This window comes from Pongo abelii, chromosome 5 (genome assembly GCF_028885655.2).
Source record: "Pongo abelii isolate AG06213 chromosome 5, NHGRI_mPonAbe1-v2.0_pri, whole genome shotgun sequence".
In the NCBI taxonomy this organism is placed as follows: domain Eukaryota; kingdom Metazoa; phylum Chordata; class Mammalia; order Primates; family Hominidae; genus Pongo; species Pongo abelii.
This window is the reverse complement of record NC_071990.2, coordinates 86,357,501-86,380,585: the sequence shown is the minus strand read 5'-3', so window position 1 is coordinate 86,380,585 and position 23,085 is coordinate 86,357,501. Positions and strand designations below refer to the sequence as shown.

The 23,085-nt window shown below is 39.8% G+C and overlaps 1 protein-coding gene across 8 annotated transcripts in view; it reads left to right on the top strand.

Annotated features, from left to right (window-relative positions):
• The window catches only part of SYNCRIP (synaptotagmin binding cytoplasmic RNA interacting protein), a 35,493-nt gene that overhangs the window by 4,310 nt on the left and 8,098 nt on the right, over nt 1–23,085 (top strand). For all 8 annotated transcript variants that reach the window (XM_063724894.1, XM_054557829.2, XM_009242055.4 and 5 more), the window contains 6 exons: nt 2,157–2,270; nt 2,370–2,546; nt 15,401–15,536; nt 16,837–17,042; nt 20,124–20,273; nt 20,602–20,723. In XM_063724894.1, the coding sequence (XP_063580964.1) occupies nt 2,157–2,270; nt 2,370–2,546; nt 15,401–15,536; nt 16,837–17,042; nt 20,124–20,273; nt 20,602–20,723 (905 nt within the window). The remainder of the gene's footprint in view (nt 1–2,156; nt 2,271–2,369; nt 2,547–15,400; nt 15,537–16,836; nt 17,043–20,123; nt 20,274–20,601; nt 20,724–23,085) is intronic.

Here is a 23,085-nt window from a genome sequence, read left to right as displayed (position 1 = left end):
TCAGTTAAGGGTATAGGCCTTGAGCATTGTTGTAATGGTGTGGAAACAGGGAAAGCCTAGAATATAGAAAAGGCTGGTATATGGAGTTAGCTGTTTAAGACAACCATGAATTGGAGGCTTTCACAGATCTAGCTGTGAGTGAATTGAGTTTGATCTGTAAATCTAGTTTTTCCATAAAAGTGGCATATAGTTGTCTCCATTGTAATTCAGTTGTAATTAAGTCTGCATTTGTGAGCTAGAACTAAAATTTTTAAACTTTTAAATTTAGTTTGTGACTTTCAGCTTTCAGTTTTTTTTTTTTTGCAAGGAGGTGGCTTTTTTTTTTTTTTTTTTTGGGAGACAGAGTCTTACTCTGCCACCCAGGCTGGAGTGCAGTGGCGTGATCTTGGCTCACTGCAACCTCCACCTCGCGGGTTCAAGCGATTCTCTTGCCTCAGCCTCCCTAGTAGCTGGGACTACCGGTGGGCGCCACCAGGCCCAGCTAATTTTTGTATTTTTAGCAGAGATGAGTTTTCACCATGTTGGCCAGGATGGTCTCAATCTTTTGACCTCGTGACCCACCCACCTTGGCCTCCCAAAGTCCTGAGATTACAGGTGTGAGCCACCACGCCTGGCCGCTTAAATTTTTAATGAGACCTAAGTTGTGGTAAGAAGGCATAGAGACATTTTTAGAGGAAGTTTGACAGAGGGAATAAGTTTTTGTTTTTGTGGATTGACAGAAAGTGTTATTTGGGTCTTAACTATTAAGGTTAAAAAATTCGATTATAGCACAGGGATTACATGTGAGAAAATGGAAAGATGAGCTATTACTCATTTAGTTTATGTTGTAATCGTAGATGTGAGAAAGTTTATGAATGTTTTTATTAATTACAGTATTTTTCATAAACAGTTAGTGTTCTTTGAGTAGAAAATGTTAAAAATCTGTCCAGTAATTTTCAGAGACTGAGGTGACCCTAGATTATTCATTTTGATAAATTTTGTCAAATAGCTAGGGTTAGTCTTTTTATTTCAGAATGTACTAGCTAATAAAATTGGTTTTGTTTAGAAAACCAGTTTTGTGCTTTGTGGTTGAGACAGTGGAAAAGGGGAATAATTCTTGACTTTTTCCTTCAGATAATGGAGGAGTGTACTATTTTTTTTTTTTTGAGATGGAGTTTCGCTCTGTCGTCCAGGCTGGGGTGCAGTGGCGCGATCTCGGCTCACTACAACCTCCGCCCTTCCAGGTTTAAGCAGTTCTCTGCCTCAGCCTCCTGAGTAGCTGGGATTACAGGCGCGTGCCACCACGCCTGGCTAATTTTTTGTATTTTTAGTAGAGACGGGGTTTCACCATCTTGGCCAGGCTGGTGTTGAACTCCTGACCTCCTGATCCACCCGCCTCGGCCTCCCAAAGTGCTGGGATTACAGGCATGAGCCACCGCGCCCAGCCTATACTTCTTTCTATACTTTGCCTAGAATAAGGAGTAAACACCTAATGCTCTGAGTAAATATGAGTTGTGTAAATTTTAAGTTACCTTTTGGGAGTTAAAATGCAGAGGTTATGTAAGATTGTTGCAGTTTCATAAAGTTTTTAAAAATCGTTTTGGCTGTTACTTTTTTCTGAATGACCCATGCTATCCCATGAAATATGGCACATAAATGTCAATAATAGGAGGTTTTTTTTTTCCCTGTAGCTCCCAAGTTTCTAGACTTGGTATGGGAAGTGTAATTTCTTCTGAGGTTGGCACAATGCCCAGAATGGCAGTATGTACCTAGGAGTGGGGTTTATAGGGAATTTATTGGGTAAGAGATCCAGATTTGAAAGATGCTCCACCAAATTAGGTACAATCATTTTTTAAGATGGTATTAACATAGTAATACATCCTTTCTTGAAAGTTGCTGATGGATTGATCTTAACTTTGTTGTCCATTAAGCACACTATTTAATAATTAAGTGGAGACTAGGAAGTAATTTGAACAAGACCCTGGAATTCTGATAATAATTTAGGAGTATAACGAGTACACAATTAAGGGGAAATTTTAAAACAGACATCACAAACCTGTTTATGAGGGAACATGCCAAGATAATTGGAAAGATTTGAGCAAGATGGATGTTAACTGCTAAATGTATGGGTGTGGTCTAGTGAATTAAATGTATTAATGACGTTTGAACTTTTCAAGGCACTCTTGGAAAGAACAGGCTACACACTTGATGTGACCACTGGACAGAGGAAGTATGGAGGACCACCTCCAGATTCCGTTTATTCAGGTCAGCAGCCTTCTGTTGGCACTGAGGTAAAGCAACTAAAAACTTGTACCTTTTGTAGTAAAAGCACAGGTATCTGGTTTCCTAAAGCAATTCTCCATGGTTTTTACTTAATATTTAATTTACAGATATTTGTGGGAAAGATCCCAAGAGATCTATTTGAGGATGAACTTGTTCCATTATTTGAGAAAGCTGGACCTATATGGGATCTTCGTCTAATGATGGATCCACTCACTGGTCTCAATAGAGGTTATGCGTTTGTCACTTTTTGTACAAAAGAAGCAGCTCAGGAGGCTGTTAAACTGGTAAGTTGTCCTTTTTTCCCCTTCAGTTTTCACGTTCACTGTCTTTAATATCAGGTTTTTTTCTTATTGTGCCTAAGAGTTTACCAAACATTTTTTGAAGTACTGATTTAGGCGGGTTTTTTTTTTCCCCACATCACTGTGCAAGCATTGTAGTGATACTCTTTGCATGTATAGTTGATAGGATTCAGCATCTGAAAGGCGGCATGGTAGAATTCCTAGCAATTGGTTTTTATAAACATCTGGCTTAGCGACGTTTTTTGTTCGTTTGTTTAAATTTATAGGAATGTGAAAAGATTTAAGAAAAGTAACTGTGGTAAGGGCTGTCATACTTCCTGGCCATACCTGAGCCATCCCTTTTTCTAAAATAATTCACAAAAGACATGGTGATACATTTCTAGTTGATGAAACAAACGATTTTATGGTGAGTGGCCATATTTGATTTAAAAATACCAGATGTTAGGTAAGGACCTGGTAATTTTTCCAACTTTTTTAAAAAGGAAATTTTTCTTTTTTCTTTTTTTTTTTTTTTGAGACCGAGTTTCTCTCTTCTGCCCAGGCTGAAGTGGCATGATTTTGGCTCACTGCAACCTCCACCCCTCAGGTTCAAGTGATTCTCCTGCCTCAGCCTCCTGAGTAGCTGGGATTATAGGTGCCTGCCACCACGCCCAGCTAATTTTTGTATTTTTAGTAGAGATGGGGTTTCGCCATGTTGGCCAGGCTGGTCTCGAACTCCTGACCTCTGGTGATCCACTCACCTCGGCCTCCAAAAGTCCTGGGATTATAGATGTGAGCCACCACACCTGGCCAGAAAGAAATTTTACTATTTTAAATTGTAGTTTATGTAAGTCCTTTAAACTAGTTTTATTAAGTTCTGTGACAGGAGTGGTTTCTGCATTTTATAGTTGAAGAGTTGGGGGCTAATTTAAACCCATAGAATGTATCAGGCAATACAACTGGGAAGAACTTTTGTACAAGATAGCTCACTATGCCATGTTTGTTAAATTTGCTTTATCTGGTTTACATATCCTGTGGGTAATTCCAGACAAACTTAAAATCTTCAGACTTTTTTTTTTCCCTCCCTCCTGAGTTTTACCCCTTCCTTTACCATGAGGTTTATCACTTTAAGCAAGCCTTAAAGAGAAAAATAAAACTCTTAAGTCTTCCTTTTCTTTTTTTTTTGGGGAGATAGAATCTCACTTTGTCACCTAGACAGCAGGAGTGCAGTGGTGCGATCTTGGCTCACTGCAACCTCCGCCTCCCAGGTTGAAGCGATTCTCCTGCCTCAGCCTCTCCGGTAGCTGGGATTGCAGGCATTCATCACCACACCTGGCTAAATTTTGTATTTTTAGTAGAGACGGTTTCACCATGTTGGCCAGGCTGGTCATGAACTCCTGACCTCAGAAGATATGCCTGCCTCAGCCCCGCAAAGTGCTGGGATTGCAGACGTGTGCCACTGCACCCGGCCAAGTCTTCCTTTTCTGTATTGAGTGATACCCCCCACTGGTTTGCATAATTGAGTATGATGGAAGTTAAACAGTACAAAAGTATGCTACTTGAAAGAAAGGCATACTTTGTATGCCTTTACAAAGAGAATTTGAGAATTCAGATATTTTCAAATCATGTCTGATTTTTCCCTTCATAAAAGAGTGCTTCCTGTTTTAGAGGGAATTCAGATTTACTGGTAACCTTTGAGTTGTCAAAATTTTAGTTTCAGCAGTTCAGTTTGAGGGGAGGGGCATTTTAGAGCTCTAGAAAGAGGTACCTTAGAAATCCTTTAGTTTGTTTTTATGATTTATTTGTTTTTTGAGACAAAGTCTCTGTCACCCACACTGGAGTGTGGTGGGCATGATCTTGGCTCACAGTAACCTCTGCCTCCTGGGCTCAAGCAATTCTCCTGCCTCAACCACCCGAGTAGCTGGGATAATAGGTGCGTACCACCACACCCGACTAATTTTTGTATATTTAGTAGAGATGGGGTTGTGTTGGCTAGGCCGGTCTCCAACTCCTGACCTCAAGTAATCTGCCCGCCTTGGCCTCCTAAAGTGCTGGGATGACAGGCATGAGCCACTGTGCTGGCAGGTTGGTCTTGAACTCATGGTCTCAAGCAATCCTCCTACCTCGGCTTCCCAAAGTGCAAGGATTACTGGCATGAGCCACCTTGCCTGTCCCAAAATCCTTTAATCTCCTATAAAAGAGTAGAATATTTTTGCCAAGTAGCAATAAAGTAGCAGTAAGTGAAAATGCAGAATGATCCAGTAAGCAGTGAGGTGTCGTAACTACAGAAAGCTAATACAGTGGGCTCTCTGTACCGTGGGTCCTGCATTCACAGTTTCAGCTGGCTGAGGATAGAAGATACTCCCAAAAAACCCAATAAAAAAAAATACACCAGTGTATGAGAGAATTTTATAGGTTATGTGCAAACACTATGCTATTTAAGAGAGTTGAGCATTCATGGATTTTGGTATGGGTTCCTGGAACCAGTCCCCCGTATGTGCTGAGGGACCACTGCAGAATTTAGCTAGTGGTGTCAGATCCATTTTGTAACATTTTGAAAAAGAATCATTAAACTGACATTGTAAGTTACTTAATTCTTGCCATCAAAATATACCAATTATGGTAGGTGACCACTATAAGTTATTTATAGATGTTTTCCAGAAACTTTACAGTAAAGATACATCATTAGAGGAAGATGGTTTATAATCCATTAGTAACACAGTGATTTTGAGTGCCAGTAGACACTAGGAAATGTTTCCATTTGTACAATTGCCTTGTTTAATAAATACATTGAATTCTAAAATTGCATTGCTGTAGGTTGCTTAGAATACAGTCTTATTAATATAGTTTTTAAATATAATGGAGAAACTTCTATAGATAAGCATTCTTTTTGATTGGCGTAGGAATTAACTCATGTCTTAAAACTTTCTACATTTCTTTCTGGGTTTCTCTGTCGTGATTTGAGTCCTTTTCTGAGGGCATAATTATTTTGTACTACCTAATTAATAGGAGACTTTGCATTTTGTTGTCTTTTAAAAGATACTTCTGGCAGGGTGTGGTTACTCACACCTGTAGTCCCAGCACTTTGGTAGGCTGAGGTGGAAGGATTGATTGAAACCAGCCTGGGAAACATAGACGCCATCTGTACCAAAAAAGTAACAGATTAGCCAGGCATGGTGGCATGCACCTGTGGTCCCAGGAGGTCAAAGCTGTGATGACCTGGGATCATGCCACTGCACTCCAGCCTGGGCAACAAGAGACCCTGTCTCAAAAAACCAAAAAGGGGGAAAAAAAAAATTTCCAATGGTAGGTATTGGTATACAGCCACTAGGATAAATTGGTCATATCATCATTTGCTTTTTTTGACTTTTTAGTAAGTTTTTTTGAAATGGAGTCTCCCTCTGTTGCCCAGGCTGGAGTGTGGTGGTGTGATCTCAACTCACTGCAACCTCTGCCTCCTGGGTTCAAGTGATTCTCCTGCTTCAGCCCCCTGAGTAGCTGGGATTACAGGTGCACACCACCATGCCCTGCTAATTTTTGTATTTTTAGTAGAGATGGGGTTTCACCATGTTGGCCAGGCTGGTCTCAAACTCCTGACCCCAGTCTCGGCCTCGGCCTCCCAAAGTGCTGGGAGTACAGGTGTCTCGGCCTCGGCCTCCCAAAGTGCTGGGAGTACAGGTGTGAGCCACCACACCCAGCCTACTTTTAAGTAAATTGTTTATTTTATTTATTTATTTATTTATTTTTGAGACGGAGTCTCACTGTGTCGCCCAGGCTGGAGTGCAGTGGTGCGATCTTGGCTCACTGCAAGCTCCGCCTCCCGGGTTCACGCCATTCTCCTGCCTCAGCCTCCTGAGTAGCTGATACTACAGGCGCCCACCACCATGCCCAGCTAATTTTTTAAATATTTTTTTAGTAGAGACAGCTTTCACCTTGTTAGCCACGATGGTCTCAATTTCCTGACCTTGTGATCCACGTGCCTTGGCTTCCCAAAGTGTTGGGATTACAGCTGTGAGCCACCGTGCCCGGCCTTAAGTAAACGGTTTTAATTATTACTATTATTTTTGGAGACAGGGTGTCACTCTGTTGCCCTTGCTGGAGTGCAGTGTCATGATCAAAGCTCACTAACCTTGAACTCCCGGGCTTATGTGATTCTCCTGCCTCAGCTTTCTAAGCAGCTAGGACTATGAGGACACCACCTTGCTAGGCTAATTTTTAAACTTGTAGAGGTGGTGTCTCACTATGTTGTCCAGGCTAGTCTTGAACTCTTGGCCTCAAGCAGTCTTAACTGCCTTGGCTTCCCAAATTGCTGGGATTATAGGCATGAGCCACTGTGCCTGGCCATTGTTTGCTTTTTTTAAAAGGATGCTCTACTGTGGGTAGGATCTGGTGGATTTGCTTTAGCGCAACAAAGAACTAGATTTTAGAGAAAGTGACGTAATTGGAACATTCTAGAGAAATTACAAATCTCAATTTTTTTTGGATGTTTTTTGCCACTTTGTATTCATTTGCAGACATGAATACCCCTTTCCTAAGTATGTTCCTCAAGGGCACATACTTTGGAAACTGTCTCTACTGTGTCACATTTTGAGATTCTACTTGTTACAGTTCTATCCAAAGTGAATTTTTAATTGAAGTGTCATTCTAGTTATATATAACTAAATGTTGGGAAAGTGCCTCGTGCCTCCTTTGCATTATTTATAGATCAGACAAGGTTGAAGCACCTTTGTTTCTCTTTTGAGTGTCTGGAGGAATACCTTAGGTTGAAATAGTTTTAGGTATTTGGCATTGTCTTTTAATACTGATACAGCAATGATTAGTTTCTGTAGGTTAAATAGTACTGTAGACTTTTTATTTGTATGTGGACTTACAAAAATGGGTTAATTGATGTTAACAGTTGAAGAGGCATGAAGTTAATTAAAAGCAACTGCAAGTTTCTTAAATGACCCTGATTCTAGCCAACATCTACCTTTATTTTGGGGAATGAAAAAAATTCATTTGTAAATGATGATTAGCTAGGGAAGCATGATCTAAACTTGTGAAAAGGTGATTAATAGCTACTACTTGAGTGCTTGTTAAGGGACAGGAGCTTTGCTAGATGCTACATTATTACCTTTAAATTCAGCCTCAACAACCCTTTCTGCCAGGTAGTAGAAAGAAATAGACTTGCCTGAGGCCATACAGCTAAATATCCCAGCCCTAGTTTGATGCCGGGTTTCTTTAGCTGAGGTCCCTATTGTTAGACATAACAATTTAAGCCAGCTGTACAAGTTACGTCACCAGGTAGCCTGATAACTTTAAATTATGTAGTGGTTTAGGTAGTGTTAAAAGAGTTAAGGAAGTAGGTCCTATCTGTTGCCAAAATATTTTGGCATCTAACACTTTTTATCTTCGCTGCTACTACCCTAGTTAGTTTAAGGTACCATTTGTACCATTCAGACTACTGAAGAAACTTAGCTAGTCTCACTGCCTTCTGTTGCCCTTTATATTTGGCAACATCAATTAGATCACAGCATTCCTATGCTGAAAAATGACTTACAGACAAGGCCCTATCCAGACAAGTTTCTTCTTACCTCTTTCCCCACTCTTCCTTTTAATTACCCTTTTAGCCATGCTTTGCCTTCTTTAAGCCATGACCTTTTTTTTTTTTGAGACACAGTCACGCTTTGTCACCCAGGCTGGAGGGCAGCGGTGCGATCACAGCTCACTGCAACCTCTGCCTCCTGGGTTCAAGCAGTTCTGCCTCAGCCACCACTCGAGTAGCTGGGATTACAGGTGTGTGCCACCATGCCTGGCTAATTTTTGTATTTTTAGGAGAGATGGCGTTTTGCCATGGTGGCCAGGCTGATCTCGAACTCCTGAGCTCAAGTGATTTGCCCGCCTCAGCCTCCCAAAGTATTGGGATTACAGGCGTGAGCCACCGTGCCCAGCCAAGCCATGGCCATTATCAGTTTAAGGCTGCCTTCTGCTGTTCTGCTTTCGTAGGGGTTGAAAGCAGCCCATTTATGACTGATACTTTCTTTTCGGGTAAGGTGACATTGAGCACCTTACCACCCAATTGCCCCCATGACAGTATTCTAAGAATGATAAAATAGATTTTGCTTGGATGAGCTTGTAATTATTTTTTGACTTTGTAAATTATTTACATGTCTTTTCCCATTAGAATATATATATATTTTTCCTTTCTCCCTAACATTTAGAATTGTGCCCCATTATGTAGTAGGTGTTGGATAACTAACCTGACTAGCTGACCAGTGCTCTCTAATATTCTTATGTAACTCATGGACCATTTGCTGTTTTAATAGTCTCCATTTACAATTCTGTGCTACTTGCTGCCCTGTGATTAAGGTAAATTAATAGGTGATGATGCTTTCTTCCCTTACCTACCCAGGGGATGTTTGGAAATAGACATGTTGATTTAAATACCATGAAGAAGGACAGGCAGGTGTGTTTATGTATTTGTGTGGTATGTTGCTGGAATTGGAGCCCAAGGCTAGTGATGCTGCAATTCCATGACAGTCTTAACGGAAATATCCTGATGAAATGCTAATAATGTCTATGTACAAGCATTGGAATAGATGAAATCTGTTTGCATGTTACAAGTTTTTTTGTTTGTTTGTTCTTGAGATGGAGTCTCGCTCTGTTGCCCAGGCTGGAGTGCAGTGGCACGATCTCAGCTCATTGCAAGCTCCACCTCCTGGGTTCATGCCATTCTCCTGCCTCAGCCTCCCGGGTAGCTGGGACTACAGGTGCCTGCCACCACGCCCGGCTAATTTTTTTGTATTTTTAGTAGAGACAGGGTTTCACCGTGTTAGCCAGGATGGTCTCGATCTCCTGACCTCGTGATCCGCCCGTCTCAGCCTCCCAAAGTGCTGGGATTACAGGCGTGAGCCACTGTGCCCGGCCCACAAGTTATTTTAATAGCTCTGATGGTTTTAGTCACCAGATTGGTTATATATACTGTCATGATGTGTATATAGCTTTTTTTTTTTTTTTTTTGAGACAAATCCTCACTCTCAACAAGGCTGGAGCGCAGTGGCGCTATCTAAGCTCACTGCAACCTCTGCCTCCCGTGTTCAAGAGATTCTCCTGCCTCGGCTTCCTGAGTAGCTGGGACTACAGGAGCCTGCCACCATGCCCGGCTAATTTTGTTTTGTTTTGATATGAATCTGGCCCTGTTGCCCAGGCTGGAGTGCAGTGGCACGATCTTGGCTCACTGCAGCCTCTGCCTCTCAGGTTCAAGCGATTCTTCTGCCTCAGCCTCCCGAGTAGCTGGGACTACAGGTGAGCACCACCACGCCTGGCTAATTTTTGTGTTATTAGTAGAGATGGGGTATCACCATATTGGCCAGGCTGGTATCAAACTCCTGACCTCATGATCCGCCCGCCTCAGCCTCCCAAAATGCTGGGATTACAGGCATGAGCCACCACACCTGGCCCCTTTTTTTTATTTTTTTTTTATTTTTCGTATATTGACCAGGCTGGTCTCAAACTCCAAACCTTCAGTGATCTATTTGCCTCGGCCTCATGTACAGCCATTTTGATGAATGTAGTTGACAAGGTAGGTTCAGAGATATTTTTAATAATAATTTAGCAGATAGCGTGTTTAGCATGAAAACTTTTACTGCAGATATACAGGTTCTTAGAGAGTTTATAGAACATGAAAGATTACTGTTACAGTGGAATCCAATGGTGCAAAGCGTAAAGGAAGGATGAAGGGAGACTGGATTAGGGTTGGCGGAGAAGGCTTTGCAATAAAGAGGTTTGAGCAGCACGGTGAAGAAAACAGGTGAATCTAGCTGAAGCAGTGTTTTGTGGAAATAAAACTTGTAATAAAGTCAGTGCCAGGAGTTAGTTCATACTGGGCTAAGCTGCATAGCACCCCTCACCTGCTCTTTGAGCCCTGATATGGGTAGCGTGTTGTATGTGGCTGAATAATGAAGATTATTTGAATAAAGACAACAAAGGCCAGGAGGAGGGTGGCAGCAATAGAAAGGAGAAAGATTGGAGATTTTGGAAAGAGAAATGAAAGGTCATAGTGGTATGCTGTAGGTCGTATTCTAGTTTTTATCAACAATTGAAAGTGTAGTTGGACTGTTCATGATATGTTTGGTAACCTGAATCTCCATGCAGTGATAAATGCCTTGGATGATGGTCAGGATCTGAAAAATTTTGATAGCCTGAGAAAGAAAGTTTATATCTATCAAGATGGAATTGACTAAAGTCAAGTATTGACACTAGTTTAACAGGCTGTGGTGTCAGTAATGTGTGGTTGCCAAATAAGCTAGGGTGACACAGACAATATGTAAGTGATGTGTCTAGAAGTGGAAAATTAGTAATAAGCGCCAGTTTATTCTAGACTCCTGTTTCAGTCTGCATTTACAGTATTGTGTTAGAATGTCACTCTTCAGTGACACTTGTCAGTATTTCTTGGGGGTACTTTAGTTTGCCATTATCAGGGAAGCAATGATTAGCCAAGCATAGAGAACAACTAAGTCATGTGCTTGTGTGCCAGGTATATGAAATGCTGTCATTTGGGGGAAAGAAATAGGTTTATTTAAGGAAGTAGATTTTGTCTCATTATAAAGAAGACTTTATAATTAAGAAATCTTTAGGCTGGGTGCAGTAGATCATGCCTGTAATCCCAGCATTTTGGGAGGCTGAGGCGGGCAGATCACCTGAGGTCAGGAGTTTGAGACCAGCCTGGCCAACGTGGTGAAAACCCGTCTCTACTAAAAATACAAAAATTAGCCGGGTGTGGTGGCGCACGCCTGTGGTCCCAGCTACTAGGGAGGCTGAGGCAGGAGAATCACTTGAATCTGGGAGGTGGAGGTTGCAGTGAGCTGAGATCGCATCACTGCACTCCATCCTGGGTGTCAGAGTGAGACTCGGTCTCAAAAAAGAAAAAAAAACAAAAAAAATCTTCAATGTGGATGGCTTTGGAGGTAGTGGCTTTGCTGAGAAGAGTTAGGACTAAGCAGCCTCTTCTGGATCAGATTCCAAATTTGACATTGCTGAATTTCTGGGAATTTGGTGACTATGAGGGAAGGACTTAAAAGTGACTTAAAATTTTGAGACTTGATGACAGGAATGTTCCAGACTGTACTACTGTTTTGGTGTTCTTAAAAACTGAAACCTCACATTGATTAATGATCATAATTAATCTTCATTTTCTATTTGGTTCATTTCACTATGGTACTGAGCTTGAAAGCTAGATTTTTACAACTAACTTAAGATTCAGGGCCAACCTTTCTAGAGTAGGAAAGAAGACTTTTTTATGTGTGTGCTCGTTTTTTTATACCACTGTAGTGTCCTGATACACTTACCTCTTGAGTTAGGGTTTACTAGTATTAAATTAGAATCCCTTATTCACATTTGTTTTTTGTATTACCCCATTCACTGTGTAACTCACTGTTACCCATCTTGCTGGGATAAGTGTTTTGTTTTTGTTTTTGTTTTTTTTTTAGGTGATAGAGTGGCATTAGCATAAGAAAGGTTAAGCAATTCAAATATACGTACAAAAAAGGCATGCGTAATCCATAGATGGGGTGTTGCTTCCGGAAATGTTAATTTCTAGGTACTACTTTTGTTATAGTTGGGCAGTATACACAGAGTCTCCTTACTTTGTTCGTTTAGTGACTTATTTTCATTGGAGAGCTAGTTTACTCTCTGTTACCTGTAATACAATTGTTCCAAGTTTTTGTTTTTTTTTTTTTTTGTAGAGATGGAGTCTTGCTCTGTTGCCCAGGCTGGAGTGCAGTGGTGCGATCTCGGCTCACTGCAACCCCTGCCACCCAGTTTCAAGTGATTCTCCTGCCTCAGCCTCCTGAAGCTGGGATTACAGGTGCCTGCCACCACTCCTGGCTAATTTCTTTTGTGTTTTAGTAGAGACGGGGTTTCACTGTGTTGCCCAGGCTGGTCTCGAACTCCTGAGCTTAGGCAATTCGCCCGCCTCAGCCTCCCAAAATGTTAGGAGTACAGGCATGAGCCACCGCGCCTGGCCCAAGATTTTAATTGAAAAAATGTGGGTAGAGAGGAATCAGCAGTTTGTTTTATAAATCCTGCTAAATCTTTGTGTTAGTCATGTTCAGAGACCACATCCATCCTTTGTACTTTCTACCTATCATGCCTTGGCTAACTTGATTAGCATCAGGGCTAGTGATGATGGGTAGGAAGGAAAAAAATGGTCTTTCAGTAGATAATAATGGAAACAGTCATTAATAATTTGAAGCAGCATTGTTAATATTGATGGTTAATGGAAGTGTTGCCTATGTTACAGATTAGCTGTCTTCTCTATATTTCTTTGATTATTGTTGCCTTGATGGAATGTTTCCATTCTCTGTTGTCTTGCCTTTGCAGCCTAGATTTCTTACAAGGATTTTGGTTCCTCTCAATGGTGTATTTTCTTGGTAGAACTAAGAATTCAAGTTTTTGTTAGAAGTTTTTTTAGAATTAGGTATTTTCTTATAGTTAATAGCTCCTGTTTTGAGAACATTGGAAAATACCAGTTCCCCTCCTCATTATACCAAAATCTGTCACCCCCAAAATCACTCCTGTTTTTGCCTTTACATACTTAGTATTTCTTTCTACCTTTTTCTGGTATTTTAATTGTTTTTGTTAATTACTAGAATTACTGATTGCATGACCAATTTGAAAACCACTGATTGGTTGCTAAGGCTGGCTGCTTGATGCTAGATTATAAGAATCCAGGAAGTGTACATAAAGTAATTTATTGTGTTCTTACTTTAATTTTACTTGTAAAATAAGGCATTATAATCTACTTGTCCATAATTCTATGCAATGATGGATTCAGCCATAACTCTGCTACATTCAGGTAACATGTTTCTGCTGTTAAAAGATTATTAGTCTGATAGAAGAGAAAGACATGAATGCTATATGAGAAAACAAAGTATATGGCAGGAGTTTTTAACCTCAGCACTGCTGATCTTTTAGACTAGATAATTCTTTGTGACAGGCTGTCTTCTGAATTGTAAGATGTTTATCAGCATTCTTCTGTCTACCCAGTAGATACCAGCAGCAAGTCCCCACTTTCCAAGTTGTGACAATCAAGAATGTCAGATGACTTCTGGGGGGCAAAATCACTCGTGTTGAGAACTGTTGGTCTGTGTTAACATGGAGGAGTATTTTGTTGACCCTTTTAGTATTTATGTATTGAAGTATTGGGTGGTTGAACTCAATTTACAGGTATCCAGAGGAGCTTGTATGGTAGAAGTTTCAGGGAAGGAAGGCAATTTCTTCAGAGCCATAGGAGTATAAAAATTGCATGTGGCCCGGCATGGTGGGTCACACCTGTAATCCCAGCACTTTGGGAGGCCGAGGCAAGTGGATCACAAGATCAGGAGTTCGAGACCAGCCTGGCTAACATGGTGAAACCCTGTCTCTACTAAAAATACAAAAAATAACCGGGCGTGGTGGCAGGCGCCTGTAATCCCAGCTACTTGGGAGGCAGAGGGAGGAGAATTGCTTGAACCCAGGAGGCGGAGGTTGCAGTGAGCCAAGATAGTGCCACTGCACTCCAGCCTGGGAGACAGAGCAAGACTCTGTCTCAGAAAAGACAAAAAAAAAACCCCTGCATGTTTAAGAGTTGATATAAAAAGGTATTTGAGAGAGAGAAGAGAAGTAGCAGGAGTCATCTTTTTATTTTTTTTTAATGTTGTGCCTCTGGCATAAATGTAGAGAAATAGAAATAAACCTGGGAATCAGGATGGCCACGCACTTGAATAGCCTGTACAGAATAGTGGGGTAGAAAGCAATAAAGTTTTCTGAACTGGAGGTATGGTATTTGAACTTTATTAAATTTTGATTATCTGGTGATGGAGAAAGGGACAGGGAGGACTCAACTTTCTGAATTACATGTTTTCTTCTGTTAATACCTGGTGTACCTAGCAAGAATGGGCATGATAGAAGAATGGTTTCTTTTGCTGTAAGGTAGTTCTGTAAAGTTGTATGGAAATTGATGTTGGTTCTTTAGTTTGTGTAGCTCCACATGTAGAATAGATTTTGAGGTTAGGTGTGGGAAGATTAATCAATAATTATTGCCGCTGCTCCCGCCATTATTAGTAACATAAATTTTGAGGTGTGGTTTTAACTAACCCATATAATCCACTTTTCTAGATTACTTGGATACTTTGCACTTGGGTTTGTAAATAATACTAATTGGTAGATTTGTCACTTTGACACATTGCTTTTTGCCTCTGCTTTATGATAATGTGGGATATGGTTACTTGAAAATTAAATTTACTTTTTACTGTACTTTTAAAGTTGTTTCTGTACATTTTTGCCGTGACCAATCTACTTTTCTTTTTCCTTCATAATTTGTTATATGCATAATGAAAATGAAATGGGGAAAAAGTACAGTTGGATTCAGAAATAAAAGCTGTTTTTTTAGACTTAAATATTTGAAGCCTGAAATTTCTTATTGCAACTTTTGATAAGAGGAAGGGAAGATGGAAAAATAGATTTAGGTGCTGGTTAACAGAAAGGCAGAGATCTTGCTGATCTTGGGATCAGTTTTCCTTGTATGAGAATAACTGGTTGATGGGATGAACTTAAGTAAAAGTTAAGTTTTTGAGGAACTGGCACTTCTTGTTTTTAAGCTGCTGCAGATCTGATTTCTAATTAATCAAGTAAAGGATTTAATAACCTTTTATTTGCATTAAATTGGTTCATAAACTTGTCCATTGGGTCTTATTAATATAATCTGTTCCTCATAATTCCCTTGTATGGGAATTAAGGTAAACTACTTTTTAAAGGATGATTTGCTCTTGTGTATCTTTTATAATTAACTCTTCTAGTTGTATAAATAATTTAAAAACATGATGCACTTTTTCCCCTTTCAGTATAATAATCATGAAATTCGTTCTGGAAAACACATTGGTGTCTGCATCTCAGTTGCCAACAATAGGCTTTTTGTGGGCTCTATTCCTAAGAGTAAAACCAAGGAACAGATTCTTGAAGAATTTAGCAAAGTAACAGGTAAGTTGGATTTATTTGGAATGAGGTGCAGCTTTTAATAATGAAGATAATAGCATATTTCTGTGTGTCATGCATTGTTCTAAATACATTTATTGACTCATCGAATCCTCACTACAACTTTTGAAGTGTAGGTAACCCCATATTTCAGATAAGAAAAACAGGTATTCAGGGATTTGGGAAATAACTTGCCAAACGTTGTACAAGTTAGTAGGGAATACAGCTAGGATTTGAATTCATTCTGCAAAATCATTGTTCTTCCTATGTTTTGGAAGATTGTATTTCTTTGTGTGTTCTTTCTCTAGGTGTTAGTTGATGTTATTAGTAGAATTGTATGAATAATGATTTGATGTTCTTGAAATTACAGGAATAGTAAGTATTGCTATAGAAGAGTTTTTTTTTTTTTTTTTTGGAGACAGTCTTGCTTTGTTGCCCAGGCTGGAGTGTGGTGGTGTGATCTTGGCTCCCTGCAGCCTCTACCTCCCAGATTCAAGCGATTCTCTTGCCTCAGCCTCCTAAGTAGCTGGGATTACAGGCGCACACCACCACACCTGGCTAATTTTTGCGTTTTTTGTAGAGATGGGGTTTCACCATATTGGCCAGGCTGGTCTTGTACTCCTGACCTCAAGGGATCTGCTTGCCTCGGCCTCCCAGAGTGTTGCGATTACAGGCATGAGCCACCGCGCCTGGCCCATAAACAGAGTTTATATATTGTCAACATGGTAAAAAAAATTTTTGAACTGTAGAATGTCTTTTCTAACAACTTTTAAATGACAGATTTCTTTTAGAAAATATTTTGGTCTGCCAACAGTGTCTAACAAATTATCGGCCTGTTATCAACCTTCAGGACATTGGAAATTTTTATGCAGTACTTATAACTTCTATTTTATTTGAAATAAAGCCATTGATATCTACGGCCAGAAAAGTGCCATTAAAAAGAATTTTAGTGTTTGCATAATAAGAAAAATAGCCATATTTGATCTATACTACCATTTTCTTACAACAATTATACGAAAATTTTTATCTGCCTCTCTGATTTAATTAGTGAAAGCAAAAATAGTCCTTACGTCTAATTAAAAAGAGCACATGTTCTTTTTGGAGATTTCTGTGTTGAAAAACTCGGAAACAGATTAGGAAAATAATCTGGACCTAGTTTTTGATAGTCTTTTATAAAGATGTCTAGTGAAGGAAAGAGATGATTTTTCATTTTGATATTTAAGTAGTATCTTAGATAAATCCTTTGATCTACTTGTATTTGCTAGTTATTTCATCTAATTTTCCTGGAATGGTTGCTTACTTGCAGAGGGTCTTACAGACGTCATTTTATACCACCAACCGGATGACAAGAAAAAAAACAGAGGCTTTTGCTTTCTTGAATATGAAGATCACAAAACAGCTGCCCAGGCAAGGCGTAGGTTAATGAGTGGTAAAGTCAAGGTCTGGGGGAATGTTGGAACTGTTGAATGGGCTGATCCTATAGAAGATCCTGATCCTGAGGTTATGGCAAAGGTAATGATAGTCAAGTTAAAAATATTTTTTGAGGGATTAATGGGAGAAGGGCCGGGGGGTGAGGGGGAAACATAAAATGAGCAGTATACATTTTTTTATTTTTTGAGACAAGAGTCTCACTCCTGTTTCCCATGTTTCCCAGGCTGGAGTGCCTTGGTGCCATCTCAGTTCACTGCAGCCTCCGCCTCCCGGGTTCAAGTGATTCTCCTGCCTCCCAAGTAGCTGGAATTACAGGCTCCCGCCACCACACCTGGCTAATTTTTGTGTTTTTTTTAGTAGAGCTGGGGTTTCACCATGTTGGTCAGACTGGTCTCGAACTCCTGACCTCGGGATCCACCTACCTCGGCCTCCCAAAGTGCTGGGATTACAGGCGTGAGGCTATTGCATCTGGCCCTGTGCACGTTTTTTTTTTAAACCATATTTTTAGAGTTGGGAGAAATGTTCTTTACTATGGGACTAGGCAGTGCACACTGGAAATACCATGTGCCTGCAAAGTGAAAATAGAAATTGATTCGTGGATACTTAGCCATAATTGTATAGCCATCACAATCTTATAATGAAGTAGTCTACATGCTGTAGACAGTTGACTTCCATTTTGTGTGTTTTTTAAGAGCAATTTGAGTTTTTGAGAATGGCACCATTAGTTTACATGGTTTTGGGGTTAAAAGTCTTACTACTAAAAACAGTAAATTATACTGGCCCCAGCAGAGCTGCTTGCAGTTACATTTAGCCATTATTAAGTGTCCTGACTTCAGCAGTCAGTGGAGGCATTGTATAAGAATAAACATCCCTTGAGTCAACACTTTATTACACACTGGTGCAGTAATTTGCAGTTACTTGTTCTATCCTTTGTTCTCTCTTTTTTTTTTTTTTTTTTTAAGTGACAGGGTCTAGATCTGTGGCCCAGGGCTAGAGTTCAGGGGCATGATCATAGCTGACTGTAGCCCCAGGCTCGAGATCTTCTCACCTCAGCCTCCCGAGTAGCTAAAACTACAGGGGTGTGTACCACCACACCTGGCTAATTTTTTAAAAAAATTTTGTAGAGACAGAGTTAGTCTCCCTGCGCTGCCCAGGCCGGTCTTAGAATTCTCAGCCTAAAGCAATCCTGCTTCCCAAAATGCTGGGATTACAGGCATGAGCCACCATGCCCCAGTTATCCTTTGTCTTTTAAGAATTCCCACTTTATTACTTATAGGTTAGGTGTCAGACACCACTAGTTGAGTTAAATTGAGGGTAATGTGAAGTGCCAGGGAACTATGAATATTATTGAAGGATAAGTGGTCTTAGAGAACAGAAAATAGTTAGGATTCGTTTTTCCTCTGGCCTATAAAGTCTCATTGGGTTAGCACTTTAGATTAACACATTCAGATGGTATTCAAGTATTTTACGAGGAAGTGATAATGTTAGTGAAAAGGTTAAATTTTGTAATTTTACTTTGAGAAGCTTTCAGGATTGAGAGAACAGTTCGTCTTATTAATATTTTGAACAGTCCTTCCCCCTTTAAGATTTCAAAAGCAGGTTTTAATTAGTTTTGGCCACTTGTGTTAAGTGTTAAACATTCAATAACTCTCTTAGAGGGCATGGTATTTACTTTGTTAGGAAAAATTATCTTTTTTATTGCAAAATAATTACTAATTGGTAATTATTACTGATGTAGCCTGTAGTCTGCATTTTGTTTTTCATAGACTTCATTAGAGCAGTTTTAGGTTTACAGCAGAAAGCACAGAATTGCCATATGACTTCTGCCCCCTACACAGGCACAGCCTTCCTCACTACCGGTATCCTGCACTGGAATAGTACATTTGTTAAAATTGATGGACGTAGATTGATGTTAAAATTGATGGACCTAAAGTCCATATTACATGAGGTCTCACTCTAGATGTATGTTCTATGGGTTTGGAGAAATGTATAACTGTGTTTCCATCATAGTATTATACAGAATAGTTTAACTGCCCTAAAAATCCTCTGTCCTGTGCTTAGTCATCCCTCCCCATTCAACCACTGGCAGTCACTGTCTCCATAGTTTTGCCTTCTCAGAATGTTACATAGTTGGAACCATACATTATGTAACCTTTACATTGGCTTCTTTCTCTTAGTAATACATATTTAAAGTTCTTCTGTGTCATTTTGTGGCTTTTAACTAGTTTCTTTCTATCAGTTATAATATTCCTTCTGTATGTGCCGCAATTGTCCATTCTCCCATTGAAGAACATCTTGGTTTCTTCCAATTTTTGGAAATTTCTTTGTTTTTCTTTTGAGACAGAGTCTCGCTCTGTCACCCAGGCTGGAATGCAGTGGCACGATCTTGGCTTACTGCAACCTCTGCCTCCTGGGTTCAAGCATTTCTTACGCTTCAGCCTCCCGAGTAGCTGGAACCATAGGCGCATACCATCGCACCCGGCTAATTTTGGTATTTTTGTAGAGATGGGGTGTCACTATGTTGGCCAGGCTGGTCTCGAGCTCCTGACCTCAGGTGATCTGCCCGCCTCAGCCTCCCAAACTGCTGGGATTACAGGTGTGAGCCACTGCGTCTGGCAAATTTTTGGCAGTTACAAATAAAGCTGCTATTAACATCCCTGTGTAAGTTTTTGTGTGCATGTAAGTTTTCAACTCTGGGTAAATAAGGAGCAGGATTGCTGGGTCATATGGAAGTGTGCGTTTAGTTTTGTAAGAAGTCGCCAAACTGTCTTTCGAAGGGGCTATACCATTTTGCATTCCCACCAGCAATGAATGAGACTTTCTGTTGCTCTGCATTCTTATCTGCATTTATAGTGTGTTGGATTTTGGCCATTCTAATAGTTTCGACTTGCGGTTTCCGAATGGCAGATTGCATTGAGCATCTTCATGAGATTCTTGGCCATCTGTATATCTTTTTTGGCAAAGCATCTATTTCAGGTCTTTCAACATGATCCAGCAATTCTGCTCCTTGATATTTACCCAAGGAGTTGAAAACTTTTTTTTTTATATTCTGACATTCTTCTAATGGATTGTGATTTCAGTTAACTTTATAGGGTGGGGTGGTGGTATCTTAGAAATGGAACTCTTTGGAAATAATACAGGGGGGTGTTTTCTTCCCCCTAGGTAAAAGTGCTGTTTGTACGCAACCTTGCCAATACTGTAACAGAAGAGATTTTAGAAAAGGCATTTAGTCAGTTTGGGAAACTGGAACGAGTGAAGAAGTTAAAAGATTATGCATTCATTCATTTTGATGAGCGAGATGGTGCTGTCAAGGTAAATATGGTGGAATTATAGGCATCTAAATCAGACTAACAACTTCTAGTCATTTTAGAATCTCAAAATAGTTTTACAAATTGGAGGAAGCTTGGAAGTCCATGGAATCCATTCAAACTAAAACCTTTTGGTTTTAGTGACCTTGGCAGTTTTCTAAGTAAAAATGAAAAATAGTTGAAGATCTGCATCTTTAAATAAAATTATCTGACTGCCTGCATGGGGCTTTCTCTTGTCCTTCCCACATTAATGATAAATGATATTCCAACTTTAAATGAATCATAATTGTCTGAAAGTCCTATTTTTATATTGACTTATCTAATTTTTTAAGGCTATGGAAGAAATGAATGGCAAAGACTTGGAGGGAGAAAATATTGAAATTGTTTTTGCCAAGCCACCAGATCAGAAAAGGAAAGAAAGAAAAGCTCAGAGGCAAGCAGCAAAAAATCAAATGTGAGTGAAATTTGTATACTTAAAAATTGTATAAATTTCAATATTGATAAACTAATTGGAAAATAACAGGTGTTGATCAGACTTGTTAAATGCATAACATCTCTTTAAAGAAGACTTGAACGCTTGAGAGTCATAGGGAAACACCAGTGATCTAAGAAAGTGTTTATTGAACTCTTACTATGAACCATATTTGTGAAAATATTCAGAATTGTAAATAACTGGAATTTTGGTAAATTGGCAAGGTGAAAAATCTGTCTAGCTTTTTTGTTTTGTGTTGGGTGACATAGTCTCACTTTGTGACTCAGGCTGGAGTGCAGTGGCACTCTTGGCTCACTGCAACCTCCACCTCCTGGGTTCAAGAGATTCTACTGCCTCAGTCTTCTGAGTAGCTGGATTACAGGCATGCGCCACCATGCCTGGTAATTTTTGTATTTTTTTTAGTAGAGGTGGGGTTTCGTCATGTTGGCCAGGTTGGTCTCGAACTCCTGACGTCAGGTGATCCACCCACCTCTGCCTCCCAAAGTGCTGGGATTACAGCCGTGAGCCACCACGCCTGGCCTATCTCACATATTTTCTACGTATTTTACAGAATGTTCTGAAAATGTCTTAAATATTAGCTGTCCAAATATCTTAATATATTTTGTTAAAGGGTGGAGAGTTTTTTCTCTGAGAGGTAGGAAATACTAAATCTCTATTCATGATAGACTGTTTCTTCACCAGTAGTGCCCGTTGCCACCCCAAAAATTTCATGTTCGATGGATGGATTTTGAAAATGAAATGAGTATTAAAATTACAACACAGTAGTGCAATAAGAAAACAAGTAGGTGTGTAGTGAGTTATACTAATTAGGGAGACCTTTTTAGAGAACCTGTAAATAGGTATCTGCTTAAGACTGAAGGAAACTTAGTTGGGTAAGAGTTGAAGTTAGCTCCTAAAAAGTTAGTTATTGATTTCCTAGAAGAGGGGTAATTGTTGTTGAATGTGAGAGCAATAATCACTGTCAGTACTATTCAAGGTTAATTTTTTGTTGATTGTCCTGTTTGGAATTTAAAAGAAGAGGATGCTTCTACATATTTCTGTTACTTCTTAATCAGGGAATTGATCAAGTTCTAGTTTCTGCAGTTAATTGTCCAGTTGGACAAGTTGGCAAGCTCTGAACCTCAGTTTCTTCAGTTCTAAAATGGGATCAGACTAAATTATGTAATAGCTCTTGTACTGTGATTATCCAAGTGACCCATGCTTGTTCTGGGACCAAAGAAAATATACTTTGTAGGTTTGATAATATTGTAAATGAAGGAAGACTACAAAAAGAGTTAGTTTTAATGCTCTATATTGCAAACTCCTGGATATACTAAACCGTGTAAAATAACTTTATATTTCTTTCAGAAGACGATACATGGTTAATTTATTAAAGTAGCAGAATGTAAGTATAGGGGATTATATGAGATAATGTGATTAGAGCAGTTACATTTGGTATTTGATAGAGGGAGATACTAAATAGAAGGTGGAGGATGTCAGTATATCTGTTAATATTTGAAAAGGAGTACAAACTAAAAGGGATGATTGCATGTTACTTTCGTACTTTAACTTGCTACAGTCTTTTTTTTAAGTTTTAACTAAGCACATATTCCTACATAATTCTTGTTGTATTCCTGTGAGTTGGGTACTCTGTCCCTTAGTTTGAAATGAGGAAACTGAGGCTCAGAAGTCAACTTGCTTGGGGTCATTCACATAGTGTAAGTAGTGGAGTTGGATTTGAACTAAGGTAGTCTAGTCTCCCATAATTTTCACTCTTAACCACTATACCAGGATTTCTCATCTCTGTCCTCCTGACATTTTGGGCTGGATAATTCTTGGTCTTGGGGGCTGCCCTGTGCATTGTAGGACTTTTAGCAGCATCCTTGGCCTCTTCCTGCTAGATGCCAGTAGCACCCCCTTTCTCAGTTATGACCATCTAAAATGTCCCCCTGGAAAGAGGTGGTGGTAGAATTATCCCTGGTGAGAACTATTTAGAAATAGAAAAGGATGATCTTTCAATCATTTCCTTAAAGCAGTAAACCAGCAGAGCACATAAAAGGTCTAAGGACCTAGTGAACCGGAATAACATTTTTATGTAAGTCAGTTGGAACAGGGGCCTTTAACAATTCAGGATAAAATAAGGCCGGGCGTGGTGGCTCACGCCTGTAATCCCACCACTTTGGGAGGCTGAGATGGGCGGATCACTCGAGGTCAGGAGTTCGAGACCAGCCTGGCCAACATGGTGAAACCCCATCTCTACTAAAAATAAAAATGCTAGGTATGGTGGCACATGCCTATAGTCCCAGCTACTCGAGAGGCTGTAGCAGGAGAATCACTTGAACCC